The following is a 22,709-nucleotide window of genomic DNA, read 5'->3' as shown; positions in this document are numbered from 1 at the left end:
GATAGGTTCTTGATTGTTAAAGTTGTAAAAAGTTATGGTGAGGAGGCAAGAGAATGGGGTTGAGAGGGAAAAGAAATCATCCATGATAGAATGATGGAGCAGACCCAATGGGCTGAATGGCCTGACTCTGCCTCTGTCTTGTGGTTTTATTAAACCACAAATCTCTTTTCCCAAGTTTAAGTTTATTGTCATATGACTGTATATGCATACAACCAAGCAAAGTATTTCTCCAGACCATGTGCACCCACAAAACATAAACACAGCACATAAAACAAAGTATTACATTAAATTATTTAATAAAATAATCTAAAATGCATGTAGGGCGCTGCCCAGGTAAACAGCTTGCTCTGCTAGTGGTGACTGGTGGCAGAGTGTTCATTCATCTTGCAGCCTGAGGGAAGAAGCTGTTACCCAGTCTGGTAATCCTAGTCCTGATGCTTCTGTGCCTCCTTCCTGAGGGGTAGTGGGTCAAAGAGGTTGTGGAATAGGTGATGGGGATCCTTCGTTTACAGTGCTTCTGTTTAATGTTGCAAATGGGGGGGGGGGGGTGAGACCCCAGTGGTCCTGTCAGCCGTTTTTTAAACTCCCGATGTGCCCTCTTTCTGCAGATCTGTCAGTTTTTGATTTGGTGTCGCTGTGGGTTGTCTTATTAGCTTTCCTATACAGGGGTTGCTGGTGTACCGAAATCTGACGTGCAAGTTCTCCACACGTTTTCAAGCTAGTAATGTTTTGTGGTATCCGTGTATGATTGGATACATACATTATTTTAACTATGGGTAGTGATAGGGTGAACGATGAAATTAATGACAGCAAGTGAATGTAGTGATGTAATATAGGCAGTGCTGGAAAATGTGTTTCTGACTTGGAGAAAAGTTTGAAGTACATACACGTCACCACATGCAACCCTGAGATTCATTTTTCATGGGCATACTCAGAAAATCTACAGAATAGTGACTATAACAAAATTAATGAAAGGTTAACCAGAGTGCAGAAGAGAATAAACTATATAAGTAAATAGCAATAAATAATGAAAACATGAAATAACAAGATGGTCCTTAAAATGAGATAAAGTGCGAAAATCTCAATGGATGGGCAAGATGGTGTAGTTATCCCCTTTCATTCAAGAGCCAATTGGTTGAGGAGTAGTAACTGTTCTTGGACATGGTGGTGTGAGTCCTGATGCACTTGTATCTTCTACCAGACGACAGCAGTAAGAGCATGGCCTTGGTGGTGAGGATCTCTGATAGCGGATGCTGCTTTCCTATGACAGCGTTTCATCTAGGTGTGCTCAGTGGTTGGGAGGGCTTTACCCATGATGTATGGGGCTGAGTCCACCACATTTTGTAGGATTTTCCTATCATAGGCAATCTGCTTACATACTGTTCTCAGAAATAATCCTAGCACAACCCAGAGACTACTAACCGCAGTATGGAAGTTCTGAGTGAACAGTGAAATGAGGGCTGCATAATCTTCAAATTTTGAGGATGGTTGTATAAAGGGAACTTCTTGGAGATCATGGTCAAATCTGTCATTTCTAACCTTTGGCTGATTTTCTGTGGAAATGAAAAAACATGTATGCAGAGTAACATGTTTCATGTTGTCAGCTCTTGCAATATAATATCATGTGTTCAAGACCTCTCCCATGCATTTATTATTAAGATTTGTCCTTGGGAGCAGTTAAGAGCTGTTGTAGGCACCAAGTTTTTAAATAAGATTGGAGTAAAGATTTCATGAGGTTATAGTGTACCTTTGCACAGAAAAACGGAGAGTTCTTTTCCTGCATAGTTCCAGCTTCTTGAGTAATGCACACAAAATGCTGGAGGAACTCAGCAGGTCAAGCATTTATGAAGAGGAACAAAGGGCAAAGACTTTTCATCAGGACTGGATAGGAAGGAGATGGGAGGGAAAGGAATGCAAGCTGAAAGGTGATGGGTGAAACCAGGTGACGGGGAAGGTGGGTGGGGATGATGTAAGAAGCTGGGAAGTGATGTGTAGAAAAAGTAAAGGGCGGAAGAAGTCGTCTCCTGGGAGAGAAGAGTGGACCATGGGCAAAAACGCAATCAGATTCCTTCTTCAGCCCTGGAGCTGTTTGAGTACTTCCAGCATTTTGCATGTGTCACTCTAGGTTTCCAGCATCTGCAGAATCTCCTGTGTTTAAGCTTCCTGATTTGTATCTTGCTGGTATCAAAACATAGGATGGGAAACTTTCCCAGAAATTGTATTTGCTAGCACAAAAGGTTTCTACCAACTTTTGATTTTGCACTTGTCATTGGATGCTCTGAAAGTTCTCCTTTTCATTTGGATATGATGCTTGTCTCTCTGGATTAATTTCGGAGGACTTCAGGGCAATTAATGAGTGACTTAAGGTCATAAGAATTTAAATAACTTATCACACAAGAGATGACCAAGTGGATGGATGAAAAGATTTGGGAATATGCGCAAAGCCTCCAGGGGTGTGAAGCGTAATGCAATAGTCCCACCAACTCTCAGGATCCCAAGCCCGTGACCTTTCAAAGTGAGACGAGAGCCCTCAGTGTGGTATTGGTTAGCCTCATTCTAGCAAGAGGGCGACACAAACCCTGTGTAATTGGTGGAGTAGTTGTACCACCACCCCAGATTACTCTAGTACACAAGATACTGGAGGATCTTAGCAGGTCAGGCAGTGTTTTGGGTCGAGGCCATTCCCGCATTATTCACCACCTTGCCCTTTCTAGGACTTGTTTAATAAAATTACATCATTCACTATTCTTAAAATTTGTAAAGCAAAGTTGAGGCTTTATGAAGCATCAGTGAGGCCCTGCAAATCAAGTCCAATTTGTTAGAGCAAACTAGTAACTTAATGATTTGGGTCAGAGACTGTTAAAGAGCAAACTAGTTAGTTTTGATTTGCAGAGAAAATGAGGGAGAAAGGATGGAAGTTACCGTAAATAGGTGAAGCCATGTTTGTCATGAGGATAAAGTATTTGGACAATGGCATAATCGGGGGGCGGGGGGGGAGGCAGTTAGAGTGAGATAATCAAGGGAATGTTAAAGGTTTTGAGTTTGAGGTCATGACCAACAGGGTAGGCTGCACTGATTTTTTGGGGTGGGGGGGAGGTGTAAGAAATTGAGCCAGTGTCACTAATAGATGTTTCTCAGAAATAACCAATTTTCATCCAGAGAAACTGTACTCAAGTTGTAGAATTCTCTCGAGTGGGGGAGACAGGAGCTGTAGTACTGTTTCTTAAACTTGCATTGAGCCTTTGAACATCGGTATGGAGGCTACAGAATGGTTTGAGTGGGCTGGAGAATTAAAGCAACAGGAATGGTGGTCAGTCCAACAGATTGAATGTAGATTTGAAGAAATGAGGTCTCGGTGTCCAAGTCTGTATACTTTGTCAAAGAAAGGCCATTTTGGCAATCAGGTGTGTTGATATTCAGAATTCAAACCTAATTTGGAGCATCGTGGTAGGGTAGTGGTTAGTGCAATGCTGTTCCAGCTCGGGGTGTTCTGGAGTTCAAAGTTCATTCCTAGCAGGAGCGTGTACGTTCTCCCGGTGAGTGTGTGGGTTTCCTCCACGTGTGTCACTTTCCACCCACTTTCTAAAGATGTACTAGTTAGTAGGTTAATTGTCTTGTGATTAGGCTAGTGTTAAATAGGTAGATTGCTGGGCGATGTGGCTTGTTGGGCCAGAAGAACGTATTCTGTGCTGTATCTCTAAGTAAATAATCAGATCATTCCAATCAGAAACCTTATTTCCTTTGGTGGCCTGGCCTGGAATAGGTAAAGAATCTTGCAGCAGGAAACTGATTTGATGTTGACACTCATTAAGCCTAAGTGAAGGCCCCGTGTCCACTACCCGTGATTATGTCTTCAGTTAACAGAGCCTGCGAGGAAAGTGCTCAGCTGATGCCCAGGAGAGTACTGCCTGATCTCTGGTAATGTTTCCACATTGATTCCCATGCAGAATTTCTGTCTGCTTGCTGACCCCAAGACAAGCTAAATCCCCGCCCCCCCGCACCATGCCTGGTGAACTTTCTCACAGGGCTGCCGCCTACTAACAACACAATCAAACTGGCTTTCACACATTGCGAACTAAATCTGAAGATTTTGGCAGAAGATAGACCTTATTTGACTCCAACCTGCAACATCTAGTTTGACCTGTCCAACTCTGCTGGGACTCTGGTATAGACTAAAGTCAAACACATCCTCTTTGTTAAGCTAATAATGCTGACTCTGAAATAACTTAAATGCTGTCTAGGAGATGACCAGAGTTATGCAAATTTGTCAAGGAAGAATTAGTTCCTGAACTCCTACCATGTTTGCTGAATTAAATGACATTTACCAATGGTTTAAAATCTTTCCGTTCAAGATTTGTAGATTATCCCCTCATGTTGCATTAAACCAATCTTTTGTGGCTTTTAGTTTGAATGTTTGTTGCTTTGCTAATGTGTGGTTTTGTTTTTATTTCAGTATTACGAGATGTCATATGGCCTCAATCTTGAGATGCATAAACAAGTAAGTACAAGAGTAAATGAAAGCCTTTGAGGTTAATGAATGGAATAATTGCCTGTCATCTGCAGTTCATGCACGGAACCAAGAGTACGTGGGTAGTATGAATGTAAATCAGTATTTGGTTTTGCAATTCCTCCTCCAAACCTTGGCCTGCAAGGCCTAGTCATTGGCAGATGGCTGTTTCACATTCATTCTGGAAGAACTGTGTTTTTGTAATGATAGGAAACAGCGTTTCTGGTAATTGTAGAACAGATGGGAGGGCGCGGGGTTATGAAGAGCGAGGGGAAGAGAGGTCTGTGGCAGCAAATTGCAGTCAGCAGACCGTTGTGACTTGAGGGGAAGATAGTGAAAGTGTTACCTTTTTATATACATGTTGAAATTCATTATTGACTAAATTGTGGCTGCTTTGGTCATGTGGCTTGAGAAGCACCTTTCCTCCTTTGTGTAATGGAAAGTGGTGAAGGAATTCTGGGGTCAAAGGGATAGTCGATATTTCAGGTTGCGACCCTGCATAAGAAAAGTTTTGTTCATTTTGTAGATAAAGCTGGTAATAGTTTTACAGGTACCCTTTTGAACTCTACCTAACTGGCCAATAATTGATAGGTGTCAAGATATCTCCCTTTTTTTCCTTGTGTGGCTGGAAGGGTCATGTGACAAGGTGTGTGACCTCTTCCCCTTGCTCTTACCCCTGCACCCTCTCATCTATTCTACAATTGGGTGAAATTATCTGCAAAGTGTGCGAGATGGACTACAGGCATTATACGCAAACAACAGGAATTCTGCAGATGCTGGAAATTCAAGCAGCACACATCAAAGTTGCTGGTGAACGCAGCAGGCCAAGCAGCATCTATAGGAAGAGGCGCAGTCGACATTTCAGGCCGAACATCCTGACGAATGGTCTCGGCCTGAAATGTTGACTGTGCCTCTTCCTATAGATGCTGCTTGGCCTGCTGCGTTCACCAGCAACTTTGATGTGTGTTACAGGCATTATATTTGGGTTTATTATATGAATTCTGAAATTCAAAGTCAAATTTATCAATTAAACCAAATTTCAAAGATATTCCTAATGTAACAGGCAGACGCTTACCAAGGTTACTGCTTGATTGTGATGAACTCATCTGAATATTTGAGCATGGTGACTTTTGCATTTTGTTGAATTATGTGTGATAATACTGGAACCAAGTTACGAGGAGAAGCCAAGTGAAATAGTTCGCGTTTCTTAATGCCTTCCACAACTTCTGCATCAAAGTATTTCCAGGCAATGAATTTTATTTTTTTTATATATATTAAGTAGTCACTGTTAAGTTTGGAGTGTTGGTTTATGTGCACAGCAAGATCACACAAACTTGCCTGAAGCTCCCCTCTGCCACCCACCTTCCCGTCACCTGGTTTCACCTACAGCAGTGATCCCCAACCTCCGGGCCGCAAAACATGCAGGGGTGCAGCAGTAGCTGGAGTGTACCCAGCACATCTTTAAGGGGGAAAAAAATGAAATAAACTAATTAATTAGGTGCCACCCAGAAGCCAGTCTTCATCAGAGGAACTGAGGTGGAGAGGGTCAATAACTTTAAATTCTTCAGCATTAAGGATCGACGTTTTTCTCTGTGAAAAGTGTCAGAGGATCTGTCCTGGGACCAGCACGTAACTGTCATTACGAAGAAAGCACGGCAGTGCCTATACTTTATTAGAAGTTTGTGTAGATTCAACATGTCACCTCGATCTTGACAGCCCTGTCTTTTCAACCTGTCTGGGCTGGCGTTTAGGTTGACCAAACACTGGAACAGCTAAAGGCTCCAGCGCCCTGGAAAGAGGAGTGAACATTGCATAGAGGAAGTGAAATCGGCAAACACTGATTGGGGCTGACATTTCCGTACCGGGCGGTACCTAATTAAATTAGCTTGTTTATTTCGGCTTTTTTTCTTAAAGATATAGCCGGAGTGCACCCAGCACTACTGCACCCCTGCCTGCTTTGTGACCTGTTATCGGTCTGCGGCCCGGAGGTTGGGGACCACTGACCTGCAGTACTGCCCAAATGCCCTGGGCACATGTATATAGCTCAGGTGCCTAAGACTTTTGCACTGCACTGTAATGATTTTGTATTGCACTGTACTGCTGCCACTGACAAAACAAAATTCCTGGCGTATGTGAGTGATAAACCTGATTCTGATATGGGTCTCTATTGTTGATTGAGAGTGGAAAGGGGGAAGTTGTGGTTGGGAAAAGGAGAAGGGAGGGGTGAGTACTGGGAAGGACCAGAGAGACATTCTGTAATGATCAATAAACCAATTGTTTGGAATCAAATTACCTTGCTTGGTGTCTCAGGGCTGTGTGTGTCTGTACCTGTGCCACCCCCTGCCCCTGGCACTTCTCTGCCACCTGTCCCACACCCCTCTGGCTTGCCACTCCCAACTTCTTTAGCTCCTGCCAGGTTTACAAACTTGCTCTCTGCTCCACATTGACAAATGCAGTACTGTGTAAAAGTCTTTGGCAACCTAGCAACACACATCAAAGTTGCTGGTGAATGCAGCAGGCCAGGCAGCATCTCTAGAAAGAGGTACAGTTGACGTTTCAGGCCGAGACCCTTCGTCAGGACTAACTGAAGGAAGAGTTGGTAGGAGATTTGGGAGGGGGAGATCCAAAATGATAGGAGAAGATGGGGAGGGATGGAGCCAAGAGCTGGACAGGTGATTGGCAAAGGGGATATGAGAGGATCATGGGACAGGAGGCCCAGGGAGAAAGACAAGGTGGGGGGGGAGCCCAGAGGATGGGCAAGGGGTATAGTGAGGGGGACAGAGGGAGAAAAAAGAGAGAAAGAATGTGTGTATAAAAATAAATAACGGATGGGGTATGAGGGGGAGGTGGGGCATTAGCGGAAGTTAGAGAAGTCAATGTTCATGCTATCAGATTGGAGGCTATCCAGGCAGAATATAAGGTGTTGTTCCTCCAACCTCTTTTTTCCCCCCCCCCCCCATCCTTGTCTTTCTCCCCGGACCTCCTGTCCCATGATCCCCTCATATCCCCTTTGCCAATCACCTGTCCAGCTCTTGGCTCCATCCCTCCCCCTCCCACTTTCAAATCTCTTACCAGCTCTTCCTTCAGTTAGTCCTGACGAAGGGTCTCTGCCTGAAATGTTGACTGTACCTCTTCCCAGAGATGCTGTCTGGCCTGCTGCGTTCACCAGCAACTTTGATGTGTGTTGCTTGAATTTCCAGCATCTGCAGAATTCCTGTTGTTTGGCAACCCAGCTGTTTCTTTGTGCCTAGGACTTTTCTGCAGTACTGTATCACTTCTTCCCATCCCCCCCCACCCATCTTATTCTGGCTTCTTTTCTCTTCCTTTCCTGCCCTGAACAGTTTTGTGTGTGCTGCTCAAAGCTTGTTAACTAGCCACAGAATAGTGCCCTAATAATATTTAATCAGCTATATCAGTAATAACCAGAAACAAAATAGAAGTGAATTTGGAACACAACTGAAACTGTACCATTTTTTCTTAGAAAGTAAGTGCAAGTATATTTGACACGCCAGGCGGCATCTTTGGAGCGGAATAAAAAGTTGATGTTTCAGGCCGAGACCCACTTGCTCTCTGTTTGAAAAATGGCTTGGAACATATGGTACCTGTTGCAGCTTTTCATTTCCACAGAATAACACCCATGTCAGTAATGCACAAAATGCTGGAGGAACTCAGCAGATTGGGCAGTATCTATGGGGAGGACAATCTATGCCTTGGATCGAGACTCTTTCTCAGGACTGGAAAGGAGGGTGGGGGGGGGCTGGGGAAGCAATACATGCTGGCAGGTGATAAGTGAAGCCAGGTGAGTGGGGGAAGGTGGATGGGTGGGAGAGGGGGAAGAAGTGAAGAGCTGGGAGGTGAGAGGTGTAAAAGGCAAAGGGCTGTAGGAAGAATCTAATAGAACAGCAGAGTTGACCACAGGAGAATGGGAAGGGAGAAGGGAAAGCAGAGGGTGGTGATAGGCAGGTGGGGGGAAGGAGTTAGAGGGGAGCCAGAATGGGGAATGGAAAAGAGGGGCAGACGGGAACAAATTACTGCAAGTTGTAGAAGTCAACGTTCATTCTGTTTGGTTGGAAACTACACAGAATATGAAGAGTTGTTCTTCCAAACTGAGAATGGCCTCATCATGGCAATACAGGAGACCATGGACCAACATGGACATCTGTCAGTATTGTACCCTTTCTCAATGTGGACTTTGTTACTTGTTTCCATATAGGTCTTGATTTGAGTTGAACTTGACAGCTCCTAATACAGAGATGAGTGTGTTGGCAATTTTTGAAATATTTGGTTGCATCTGAAGAACACTGCAGTGATTCATTGCAAACCACTTAAAGCTTGTTAATCAAACTTCCTTTTTTTTTTAACAAAAAACTGAGTGTTGTTGGCATTCTGCTGCACCATTGGCTGTTTTATGTAATGTTTTGCAGATGTGGATTAAACTTGCTGGAGCGTTGCAGGGGAGGAATTGCATGTCGGCAAAATACTTGTACGATAAAGGTTACCTTGCAGATCATGTACAAATAGCAGCTGCAGACATTGTTTAACTTGTAGTTTTACACAAGGAAAATTGGTTCCCTTGAACTGCAAAGTCCATTGTATTTGTATCTGAAAATATCTGTAAATTAGTTTGTGTATTTTGTGCAGTACTGTCACCTGCCATTTGGACTCTCATCCCCACCTTAGTGTGGTTTCTTTTCCCTTCCTGTCCAGTGTGTGTGTTTATAAATTCTCCTCCATAGATGCCTCATGACCTGCTGAGTAAGAATAAGAGGTTTGTGGGGGTGTGGGGAACAGAGTGAAAGGAGTAGATGGTGGTAGCCAGGTGAGTGGGGGCACATGGGTGATGTAAGCTTTTTGAAGGTGGGTTATGTAACCTTTTGAATTACATAGAGATTTGTGTTAATTCTGGAGTTGGGTAAATAGTCTTGAGCAGCGGTCCCCAACCACCGGGCCGCGGACCGGTACCGGCCTGCAAAGCATGTGCTGCCGGGCCGTGAGGAAACGCTGTGAGTCAGCTGCATCTTTCTTCATTCCCTGTCCCGCCTACTGTGGAGCTTGAACGCACGTGAGGTCATTACCCGAGCATCATCCATGTCAGCGCGGGAAGGAGATCAACTCGAGCTTGCAAATGACAGCGGGCTGAAAAGTATGTTTGACATAACATCTCTGCTGGCATTCTGGATCAAACTCGAAGCTAAATATCCTGAGATAGCCACAAAAGCACTGAAAATGTTGTTTCCATTTCCAACGTATCTCTGCAATGAATGCAACGAAAACTAAATCGCGGAATAGACTGGACATAAGGAACCCCGTTCGAGTATCGCTGTCTCCCTTCACCCCTCGGTAGGACCGTGTTGTTGCAGGAAAACAAGCCCAGGGCTCCCACTGATTCAGTGATATTGGTGTGTTGCAATGACTTTATGCTCATACAGGGAAAATATGTGCTGTGTGTTTAATATCCAAACGTTACTTGTTATGATGCTGTTGACTTGTATAACCATATAACAATTACAGCACAGAAACAGGCCATCTCTGCCCTTCTAGTCCGTGCTGAACGCTACTCTCACCTAGTCCCACTGACCTGCACACAGCCCACAACCCTCCATTCCTTTCCTGTCCATACACCTATCCAATTTTTCTTTAAATGATAATATCGAACCTGTCTCTACCACTTCTACTGGAAGTTCGTTCAACACTTACTTCAAGCTCCCCTGTCCTCCCCTGATAATTGACTTATCACTACATTCATGTGAGGAAAATATGTGCTGTGTGTTTAATATTAAATCTGTTAGATAAACAAAATTGAGTGTTTGAGCTAATTATCACCTATATTCCGGTGGCGATTAACACCCCCCCCCCGAACAGAATCGCCAAAAACGATTCGCAGGGGGAAAAATCTGCAGGTACACACATGCGCACTGGTGTCTGCGCAAGGCTTCATGGTCATTGTAGTCTTTCTCTGGGTAAACACAAGGTATTTGACTGCTACTGGCAACCCTACCCCCCCCCAGTGTCGGCCGGTCCGCAAGAATATTGTCAATATTAAACCGGTCCGCAGTGCAAAAAAGACTGGGGACCCCTGGTCTTGAGAACATGTCAATTTCAGGCACTAATCGGTACTTGAATGGTACAGGGTAAATGCAGATGCCGAATGTTCGAAAGGGAACATCCCACAAGAGGTCAATGGCAGATACAATCTCAATGGCTCTTCACATGGCTTTCGACCACCTGGACAACACAAACACCTACGCCTCTCTACCTCCCTCTGCAATTGGATTCTCAGCTTCTTAGCCAGAAGACCACAATCTGTACGGATTGGTGATAACATTTCCTCCTTGCTGACAAAAACACTGGTGCACCTCAGGGGTGTGTGCTTAGCCCACTGCTCTACTCTCTATAAACCCATAACTGTGTGGCTAGGCATAGCTCAAATACCATCTATAAACTTGCTGATGGTACAATCATTGTTGGTGGAGCCTCTGGTGGTGACAAGGGGGTGTACAGGAGCGAGATGTGCCAACTAGTGGAGTGGTGTCGCAGCAACAACCTGGCACTCAGCATCAGTAAGACGAAAGAGTTGATGGTGAACTTCAGGAAGGGTAAGACAAAGGAACACATACCAATCCTCAGAGGGATCAGAAGTGGAGAGAGCGAGCAGCTTCAAGTTCCTGGCTGTCAAGATCCCTGAGGATCAAACCTGGTCTCAACATATCGATGTAGTTATAAAGAAGGCAAGCTAGTGGCTATACTTCATTAGGAGTTTGAAGAGATTTGGTATGTCAACAAATACACTCAAAAACCTCTATAGATGTACTGTGGAAAGCACTCTGACAGGTTGCATCACTGTCTGGTATTGGGGAGGGTGGCGGGGGGGGGCTACTGCACAGGACTGAAAGAAGCTGCAAGCGGTTGTAAATTTAGCTGGGTCTATCTTGGGTACTAGCCTACAAAGTACCCAGGGCATCTTCAAGGATCAGTGTTGCAGAAATGCAGTGTCCATTATTAAGGACCTCCAGCAGCCAGGGCATGCCCTTATCTCCCTGTTACCATCAGGTAGGAGGTGCAGAAGCCTGAAAGCACACACTCAGGAATCGGATGACAGAAGGGAAGAAGCTGTTACTGAATTGCTAAGTAGATGTTGAACCCATGAACACCACCTCACTTTTTTAAATGTATATTTGTTTTTTGAACTTTATTAATATATTCAGTGTATACTGTAATTGATTTACTTATTATGTGTTCTGCATTTATTGAACTGCTGCTAAGTTAACAAATTTCATGACACATACTGGTGATAATAAACCAGATTCTGATGCTCTTCGTGGCCTCTGCCTGCACCTCCTCCCTGTGGTAGCAATGAGAAGAGGGCATGTCCTGGTTGGTGAACATCCTTAATGATGTAGCCGCCACCTTGAGGGACGGCCTATTCATGACTTCCTCGATGGCGGGGAGGATGTGCCCATGATGCATGCGTGTGCGAGATTCCATGAGACTGTTTGACAAGAGCTCTAGGCAATATTTCTCAATTAATATCACAAAAGCAGTCACTGTTCACAGAGGCTCTCTTGTTTGCGAGAGCTTGTAATCCTGCATCATCTACGTCAATTGACTTAATCAGAAAGGAGGGAAGTAACATTTCTGGAATATTTGTTGTGACAGGCGTGTGTAAGTTCAAGACTTGTGTCATAGTGATGAAATGGGACTAGATTAAGAAATAAAGGCAGAAGTTGTCATCTGTTGGTTGATCTGAAATGGCAAGATTGACTTGCCAATGGATAGTACTTTTGGGGGGGCGGGATAACTGTAATAGTAGTTGATACCTTGTCAAATGTTGGATCCATTTAAATGAAGAGTTATGGTTGAGTGGAAAGATTCAGCAATTTGGTGCTGTTTATCTTGGAGCAGAAGAGACTGAGAGGGAGATTACTTGGACATTATCAACTTTCACAAATGTAAAATAATTAACTTGTATCCGCACAGTTGACTTTTGCACATTAGTTTGAAAACTACACACAATGACTGACAATTGATTCTATTGTATTTCTTCTACTGTGAACGCCTGTTAGAAAATAAATCTCATGCACTTTGATAGTAAATTTACTTTGAACTTTGAGATTGTGTGAGGATGTAAAATAAAGAGAAAAACAAAGAAAACAATGGGAGCACAGATTTAGTGGGATAGCTAATAAACATGAGGAAGATGGTTCATCTTGTGAATGTATTGATTTGAAATTCATTTGCTGGCGGATAGCGAAAGGACTCTTAAAATTCACCAGGCACTTTCGAAATATAAAAAAAATTGGAGATCTGCAGGGAATTAGCAGAAGCGTGAGACTAACTGGCTGGTGCAGACTTGCTGGGCTGAGCAGATGCCTCATGTGGTGCGGATTCTATAATTCTATTGAAACTCTGCCTCTTGAGTGAACACCAGCTATTTTGTATGACAACTTAATTATTCATTGTTTTAGTACTGCATGTTAGTAAACTCCTTTTTAATGGTAATTGTTATGAACACTTGCGGCACTTTAATACTCCCTATTGTATCATTTAAGCTGCAGTGGTAAGTTAATGCAGCCTTTAAAGTCCTTAAATTATGATTTTTAAGGGGCCATCAGAACCTCAAATGAACCATGAAGCTGGTATGAGCTCTTAACTGTGCAGTCTTAATAATTGAAGCTTTATTGGGGACAGGAAGGGAGTTGAGTTCTTTTGCACATTGCACATTTGCATGCAAAATGTTTGCAACTCTAGCTAATATGGGAAGTGCTAACCATCTGAAAGACAGTGGCCAGTCTTATCTTCTGCTATCCCCTTAGTTACGTGTCACATCAGTAATAGATATCTGATTGTGGCAATCAGTCTTTTGGTTTGCAGCAACTGTCACCTCTGAGGTTTCTTGTCTTGTGTGAAGTTGTAGATCTGTGATCAGGTGTACTTTTGACTCTGCACTTGAAATACCATGTTTTAATTTAATGAGATGCAGTGTAGAATAGGCCCTTCTGGGCCTTTGACCTGCTCCACCCAGTAACCCCTGATTTAATCCTAGCCTAATTACGGAACAATTTACAATGACTAATTAACTTGCTCATCGGTACATCTTTGGACTGCGGGAGGACACCAGAGGAAATCCACGTGGTCACAGGGAGAATGTACAAACTCCTTGTAGGCAGCAGCGGGAATTGAACTGGGGTTACTGGTACTGTAAAGCACTGCGCTGACCACTACGTTACCGCGCCACCCTATACGTTATTGGTATCCCACGATTAATATTTGCTGAAACACATTTACTTAATTTGCACTTCAACAAACCACAAATATTTGGTGCATTTGTCTCCCAAGTGTCTTTCCACTCGTTTGTACCCTTGTGTTGAAAGAAGAGTCGGCCTGCTGCCTAGTAATCTCTGTAGATGGAACTTGCTGGGAGTGGGGGATACAAGGGCTCCCCAGAGTCCAATCCTGACGCCGGAACTGATTTGTTAGTTGAACTGGAATGGGAATTGGGATGTGTGGGTGATTTCAGTGTGGAGGGATCCATACGACAGTTGAGGAAAGCCAGAGTCGAGCATGGTCTAGGGGCTTGGCCTCCCTTCATACTCCTTGTAGGCCTTTTCTTCTCTGGCATCCTTTTTCTCATCACATCTAGCTCAATGGGTCTGCTGATAGCTTGCTGAGAAGATGAGATTCTTCTTAACATAATTAATATTGCCCCAATAGTCAGGCACACAGGGATAAAATAGCTTTTACATGCAGTGTATGTTTAATGATTGACACTGTTAGTAATTGATAAAAATACCATTAAAATATTTAAAAGAACCCTCTGTCAACCTTAAAAGAAAAGTGCTTAAAATTATACGATTATACAATGGGGATAAAATGAGACTAAGTTTAACTGGGGAAACATGGATCTGAGCAATTTGTGTTGTAACTGATCTAATTTCATGGGTAGAGTTCTTCTTAAAGAACCAGAATTATGATGGTTAATTTTCACTAAAGTAATTTTCTTTGCTATTCTGTGTTGATCTAAGAGCCAGCAAGTATAGTGAGGCTCTTGGCCTCACAATCTACCTTGTTATAACTGCACCTTATTATCTGCCAGCACTGCATCCTCTCTGTAACTGTAACATTTTATTTTGCATTTTGTGTTCTACCCATGACCAATTCAATGGACTGCTGTATTGAAACTATCTATGTATAGCATGTACTATAGAGGTACATGTGACGATAAACCAATTTGCCAATTCAAGTCATCTGCTTTGAAATTTTATAATTGGTTATGATGTATCTTTGGAAAAGCTCCTCCTGTGTCTTGGAACCCACAGAAATGCACAATTGTTTTTCCCCATGTTGGTCTCTGCTAGACTGCCATGGACACCTTTTACTTCCTCCTCCCCTCTCCCAACCTTAATCTGACTCCATTCCTTACTCCTTTCCAGTCCTTATGAAGAGTCTTGGCCCAAACGTTTTTCATAGATTCTGCCTGGTCTGCTGAGTTTCTCCACCATTTTCTGTGTGTTGTTCTGGATTTCCAGCATCTGCAGAATTTCTCATGTTTGATTTGCTGCTCCACTGCAAAGTCTCTTCAAAGGATGCCCACCTTGAAGAAATTCAAATCTTCTGTCACTGCTCCCCCTTTTGTGATCTCTGCTGCCCTCTGACTCTTCGACCATGTGCTCACCTAGACTTGCTAATGCACAATTTCCCCCTTCCCCCTTGGTCTCTGCTTTCCCAATTTTTTTTTTGAAAGGGGAAATGCATGTGTATACCCTAGTTAAGATTTCTATTGCTATGCTGTCAGTATTTCATTTCAAAGGTCAGATTTAATGCCAGAAATGTATACAAGATACATCCTGAAATGCTTTTTCTTCGCAAACATCCACGAAACAAATGCCCCAAAGAATGAACGACAGCTAAAGGTGAGAACCCCAAAGTAAGCGGCAGAGAGTAACAATCCCCCCTTCCTCCCCCCATCAGCAAAACAAAAAGTGCACTCGCTACCAAGCACAAGCGTGAGCTAAGCGATAGCAAAGACAGACTAAAGTTACTCCAAAGGCTTCACATTTCATCTGACATTTGACAACCCACAGGTTCTCTCTCTCTCCCAGGAGAGGGAGGTGTTCCCCCCCCCCCCCCACTTTCACAGCGAGCAGGAGACAACCCGCTGGTTTACGATGTTAAAGGTCCGTTTTGTCACTTTTTCCGAAGATCGCAAAGACCTCGGGTCTACGGGCCCACAGCGAAAGATTTTCCGGCCTCCCCGATGACACACGAGTCTCCTGCTGTGACACCAACCCTTGATCTGCCCATCTCCAGAGCCCCAAGATCTTGGGCTTCTGAACACGATCGAGACTCAGGCCAGACCCTTGGCATGTCGAATAGCGGCCAGTTGTGGAACCCTGAGAAAGGGTCCCATTCCCGCAAAGAACCGAAGCCTACTTGTAACTCCAGGTCAAGGTCGTCAAAAGAACCCTGAAAGGGAAAAATAAAGATATTAAAGGTGGAAATAGAGCTGTTTCCGAAGATGCAAAGGATTTGCTGTTAGACGCCATTATCCCTCCTAAGCTCCACCTGCAAGAGCAGTGTGTCCTGTTGGTAGAATGTTTTTGTTTCTGCTAATATTAAGAAGCCCTGCTGTTCAACTTGGGGAATGTTGTGTCAACCAGTCAGGATGGTGGGATCTGGAGACAGTTCCAGAGAGAGCGGAGTAGCCAGGTTTGGTGGGAGATGCAGAGCGAGACAGGAGGGAATATGCCACAGAATGTCATGGGGAGGAGAGGCCCCATTGCAGGAAGTGCTTTGTGCAGATGAGTGGCTCCAAGGAAGAGGACCAGTACTCCTGAGATAGAGCCAGTTTGTTCCAGATGAACTTCAAGGGAATTTCGGACTGTGGCGTGTGCTTTCACACAGATCTTGGTTTGGCGCTGTGAGTAATGGTTATACCTAGCTTTGGAAGAGATGAGCTCCAATGGTCATGTGCATATTTAGATTGGTTTAACTGTAATGGGCCCTTTTTTCTTTCTTTTAACTGATAAAGCTGAAAGTGGTAAATGTACTACTTAATTTTATGTGGTGTACGATGTATTTCTTGCTGCCTGATAACCCTGTATAGGCAACATTCGCTCAAGATGAGGTTTCTTTTATCAGAACATCTTGATGTTCCTGTTTGGTTGAATCCCAAATCATATTGACCTGAGTTGCATTTTGTTCAGCACAATATTGTGGGCCGAAGGGCCTGTAATGTGCAGCAGATGTCGATGTTCTACGTTCATGAAAGGCAGCTTTCTCACAGCTGAGATGTGGCTGTTAGCAGAGTTAGCTAATGAGCAGAGTTTGCATAGAGCCTGGTGAGAGGATTACAAGTACAATAGATGGTCAATCATTGATTGCTCCACCATCTCCCCTGGCTCAAATTTGCTAGCTGTCTTTTGTCATAACACTACTAATCTAACCATATCCTAGTTGGAGTTGATGATTTAAGAGATGTTGATTCAGGAGCTGGATATTAAGTTTTTTTTTCGCAAATTACTCATGCCAGATTACCTGGTCCAATTCAACTTTTAGCTGGTAGTTTCCTTCAGTGTAAATGCTGGCTTAATGATGAGTTCACCTGTATTTGAGAGGTAAATAGTTTTGGTGTTGACCTAAAAAGTGAGACAATGGAATGGTTAATTATAATCAAAATCAGGCTTTCTACTGTGTGGGAAGTGGTGGGAGGAAGATTGTTTGCTTATTCTATAAATTAGAAGCTTTGTTTTGTTATCATTCAGCAACTGATTCCAGCATTATCACTCTAACCCTTAGTGTGGGGGGGGAAAAAAGTGTAGATTCTGAGCTTAAAAACGCAAGCACGAGGAAATATGCAGATGCTGGAATTTCAAGCAAAACACATAAAAATTGCTGGTGAACGCAGCAGGCCAGGCAGCATCTCTAGGAAGAGGTACAGTTGATGTTTCGGGCCGAGACCCTTCGTCAGGACCAACTGAAAGAAAAGATAGTAAGAGATTTGAAAAGTGGGAGGGGGAGATCCAAAATGATAGGAGAAGACAGGAGGGGGAGGGATGGAGCCAAGAACTGGACAGGTGATTGGCAAAAGGGATACGAGAGGATCATGGGATGGGAAGCCTAGGGGGAAAGATGGTGGGGGGGGGTGGAGCCCAGAGGATGAGCAAGGAGTATAGTGAGAGGGACGGAGGGAGAAAAAGGAGAGAAAAATTAATAATAGTTCTGTCTTCCTTCCATTCCCACTGCACACTGGGATGCAACCTTTGTGATCATGATTGCATGTGTATGGTGAGGATAGCTCATTCAGAAGCACGCCACCCAATCTTTGCAGACTGCTTTGCTGTTCCCTGAATGAGTCATAATCATGGAACATTACACCACAGAAGCGGCACTTCAGGTTGCCAAACTATTAATCTGCCTTGTCCCTTCGGCCTACACATGAACCCATAGCCCTCCACACCCATCCCATCGATGTACCTATCCGAATTGTCTTGTCAAGGCAAGTACAAGGCCTTGGAAGTGGGGACTAGCTACCTGTCATTGGTGAGTCTCGTAGAATATTTCTCCTTCGACTTCCCTACACCTTCCCTTAGAGTCCAAACATTTTCATCGCCCTGGATCTCTGACCTGATCCACTTTTGCCCTGATGCAGAGTTTTGGCCTGAAGTATAAAGATTATCTTTATTTGTCACGTGTACGTTGAAACATGCAGTGAAATGTGTTGTTTGCATTAAACCACATCGAGGATTGTGCTGAGCAGCCCACAAATGTTGCCATGATCCTGGTACCAACATAGCACACTCACAGCTCAGTAGCCCCAAGTATGTCCTTTGAATGCGAGAGTAAACCGGAGCATGCGTAGGAAACCAACATAGTCATGGGGAGAGCGTACAAACTCCTCATGGACAGTGAGGCTGGAACTGTAACAGCATTACACTGGCTGTTATGCCATCACCCTGTCCATCGACAATCCTTTACTCTCTCAGATGCTGCCAGAGTTCCTCTAGCAGGTAATTTGTTGCCTCAGATTCCAACATCTACAGTCCCTTGCACTGTATCTCCTCTTTTACTCTTGCTGATCACGAGTCCACTCTAACCACCACCTTTCCCGAGCAGCTGATTTTTATGACATTGTATTTTGGGTGTCCCAGCTCAGTCCAGAACCTAGTTCTAAAAACCTGTTTTGATTTGCAGTGTTAGATTGTGTAAGGAAAAGACCTTCTGCAACCTCTGTGTGATGCTGAATCCCACGGACCTTGTGGGTTACACAATTTTCTGGTGCAAATTATTCATAATAGCATTGACCGTTTTGTTTCTAGGCCTAATCATGCTACTTAAGCGATAAATGCTGAGTTGACTGGGTCAATCTCTCTGGGTTCTCGGAATGAGGTGTTTATGCTCCTCTGAGAGTGGATAAGATTTGTTTAATATCAGATCAGCAAGATGGTATCTGTGCTACAATATGACACTAGAATTTTCACATAGGTTGCCTACTCTTATCTCAGTGGAGGGAGCGTTCTGAGCTGAAGGTGAGCCTACTACTCAGTGTGTTTTATTTTAAGCATGTAAAGTGATCAACACTTTGAATAAGACTAATTGCTGTCACAGCAATCACTGGAAAACCTTTGAGGACATTAAGGGAAGTGGGTAGGGAAAATAACCTTGACTTGAGAGCTTCCTGATTTAATGCTCCCCTGCCCTGGGGTTTCCTGGAAATCGCCAGGCCAGTTGAGGGAACAGAACCTTTTTTTATTTTTGCTCTCTCGTGCTCTCTTCCCCGCCCCTCCAAAGTCATTACTAGAAAGGCCGAGGTGGCCTTGGCACAATTTTTAATCTTCCTTATTTCTTCAGAAGTTGCTATACCTTTCCAGGGTAATAAGTCACTTTGCTCACATAATGCCCAAATTCTTGAGTGGTTTGTACAGCAACATCTCTAGATGATACCAGCGCTAAAGACTGGCCCTGCAGTAATGTGTTTCGCTTTGTCTCCTTTTCATCTGAAGCAACTTGGTGAATCATCTTCCCCGTGAGATTCGATTTGATTTGGCAATCCTGAGTGGTGAGATGCGAGTGCCAGTTTTTGTCATTTTCATACATCATAGAAACCGATCCCCTCAACCCACTGAGTCAGGGTGGACCTGTCAATGATCCATTTAACTGATCCTATTTTATTCTGCTCACAGCCCCGTCACTTTCCTGCCGATGCGCCACTTGCCTACACAACAGGAGAACTTTACTGCAGCTTGGTTTATTCTGCCAACCAGCATATCTCCGGGATGTGCAAGGAAGCCAGGCTACCAAAAGGAAACTCGTGGGGAGAGCATCCAAACACTGCACAGACAGCATTAGATTGTATTCATGTTACCGGAGCTTAGAGCTAGCAATTCTATCAGCAGCACCCTTCTGATGCCCCAGGAGCTACTATATAGAACAGTTGTGTTGGTAGATCTTGAATGGCTTGGGGTTTGCTGTGGAACAGCAAAGTCATAGACTCTCCCACTTATCCTGCAAACTCATTTCTCCATACTAGAATCTAAAGGGTATATTAATGTTGTGATAACCTCCTCATTTCTGCAACAAACTCGACCATTGCTGTTGTCTTGACTATAAATCAATCTTACTACCAATGTGTGATCTCCCTCAGTTAATTTTTCATGCATCTGCTAACTTTTTTTAATTACCTAATTTCTGTACACTCCAGGTTTCTCATCAAGCAGTGCATGAGGGCACGAGCCATATTAATTAGGATAGAACTCTGTTTATTTTCATGCTTGAACCAAGGAATGAATGACTGACCCTACCCTTTGCTGGATGGCCTTCTGCCATTGTTTGCTGAGAAAGGTACCTTCTGCTAATGGAATCTCTCACATATTTTGACCAATCTTTGACAGTGTTAATTGAGACCCGAGAGAATTTTCTCATGTACATTCTGGGTACCTTTAACCAAATGGTTCAGGCCATGATACGTGGAAGTTCATCCACCATCCCCAGATGAATGCTGTGATCAATTACTAAAATTATAGCAGTGTAGGAACCACGTATCTTCTCTCTCTGCGCTGTGGGGTTTATTATGGTAACTAGTCACATGAGTGGGGTATGGTAAAAGCAAAGGGAGTAAGTTGTGTATTTTTGCTGATTCCTTGGCAGTTATAGCTTGTGACTGGCAGAGGTGATATTTTTTGCCAATTGCAGAGGTAATGCTCAATAATGCTTAATTGTATGTTAGCTAATTGCTAATAAAGGACCAAATAAAGGTTTTGACATTTGGAAGTCATTGGAGCTGTGGGCGCATCAGTTGTGTAACAGTCCGTATAGTTGCAGGCAAGCAGCAATTAGTTTTTTGATTTTTTTTTGATTAGTTTTGCTGCTACAAGCGGCATTCAATAATTTAACTCTATCCAGCACTGCAAGCAACAGTTGTGCTGCCATCATGAAAGCAATAACTATCCCCTCAAATGGGCATGTATTGACTACAGTGGTACGTGTACAAAGAGAAGAACATTAAGGGTTTGAGCCCTTCAACTTGTGTCCTCAGAGAATTGTACATTGTGGGAAAAAATTCCCTTCAACACAAGTCTGTGCCAACCGTCAAACATCCGTTTACATTAACTCAGTCCCATTTAATATTCCCACCACATTGCCTTCAACTCCTACAGACTCTAATACTCAGCTGTACACAATGAGAATGTGTAGTGGCCAGTTAACCACCTGATCTGCATGTCTTTGGAATGTGAAAGGAAGCCAGAAGATCCCGGAGGAAAATGTAGTTGTAGGGAGAGCATGCAAACTCCACACAGATGGTACGAGGGTCTGCATCAAACCTTGGACTCTGGGGCTGTGAGGTAGTGACACTACCAGACACCTTGTGCCTGACCTTTTGCTGAGTGTGATTCAAGATTAAAGATGGCTTAATGTCATTTTTCCAGTACACATGTGTAAAGGAGAATGAAATGATTGTTAATCTGGCTCTTGATGCAGCACAGAAAAAGCACTGTTAAGTAACACAATAATTAAAAACTTGTAAATAAGATGGCTTGTGGTTGGCCTCATCAGCAACATCGATGAGATGGTGTACAGAGAGGAGGTCGAGCAGCTGGCAGAATGGGGTGAGCACAATAACTCGAGTCTCAACATCGACAAGACCAAAGAGGTGATTGTAGACTTTAGGAAGGTGCAGGCTGGGCACTCCTTGCTGTGCACACACAGTCCATCCGTGGAGAGAGTTAGGAGCACCAAGTTTCTGGGACTGCACATAACGGAAGATCTCACTTGGTCCCTCAACACCACTTCTTTAGTCGAAAGCACAGCAGCATATCCACTTCCTGAGGAGATTAAGGCAAGTGAGGTTCTTTCTCCACCCTTCCCCACCTCCATTTCTAACAAATTTTTTCTGACACACCCTTGAGAGTATCCTGGCCAACTCTATTGCAATCTGGTACGGCAATTGCAAGGCATCTGACCACGTCCCTATAAAGAATAGCGAGAACTGTTGAAAGGGTCATTGAGGTCTGTCTTCCATCCATGGGAGATATTAATTGGGAGTGCTGCATACTCTGGTCCCATAGCGTTGTCAGTGATCCCTCCCATCTGTGTCACAATCTCTTTTGACCTCTTACTATCAGTCAGGAGGTAGCATTAGAAGAAGAACTGTTCAGATAGGCAGCACCTTCTCCACCCCACGACCCCCCCCCACCCCCAGCTATAAAACTGCTGAACTCCCTGCCACCACGCAGATCTCATCACGTACAAAGCGCCAGTGTAGTTAAGCTGGTTACTTTTTAAACTTGTGTTGCAAATTTGTTGGTGGTAATATTACTTTGTGCCATGTGTGTGGTTTATATGTACTGTGTTGTGCACCTTGGTCTGGAGGAATATTTCATTTGGTGGAATATATAAGCTTAAAGTTCAACTTGACAGAAAATGAAAAAGTAGAGGTGTTTTGGGGTGTAGAGGGCGCATTAATGGCAGGAGATATTGATCACCCTTGCTGCTTGGGGAAAGGAACTGTTTGAGTCTGATAGTTCTGGTGTGGATGACACGTAGCTTCTTTGATGGGTGTGAGACAAACAGTGCATGAGCAGGTTGTGTGGGATCCTTCATGATGTTATTGCCCTTTTCGCGTGTGTGTGTTCGTGTTCTGAGGCAGTGCAGTTTCCATATCATATAGTGATGCAGCATGTTGGGATGCTCTCTACTGTGCATCAGT

The 22,709-nt window shown here is 43.8% G+C and overlaps 1 protein-coding gene across 3 annotated transcripts in view; it reads left to right on the top strand.

The window, feature by feature from the left end:
• Positions 1–22,709, top strand: part of LOC134337365 (transducin-like enhancer protein 1) — a 197,838-nt gene that overhangs the window by 32,085 nt on the left and 143,044 nt on the right. For 2 of the 3 annotated variants that reach the window (XM_063032304.1, XM_063032303.1), the window contains exon 4: positions 4,454–4,498. The exons of the other annotated variant lie outside the window; for it this stretch is intronic. In XM_063032304.1, the coding sequence (XP_062888374.1) occupies positions 4,454–4,498 (45 nt within the window). The remainder of the gene's footprint in view (positions 1–4,453; positions 4,499–22,709) is intronic. 3 annotated transcript variants of the gene reach the window in all.

This window comes from Mobula hypostoma, chromosome 24 (assembly GCF_963921235.1).
Source record: "Mobula hypostoma chromosome 24, sMobHyp1.1, whole genome shotgun sequence".
NCBI lineage: Eukaryota > Metazoa > Chordata > Chondrichthyes > Myliobatiformes > Myliobatidae > Mobula > Mobula hypostoma.
Note: the sequence above shows the minus strand (reverse complement) of the source record. Positions and strands in the feature narration are given on the sequence as shown.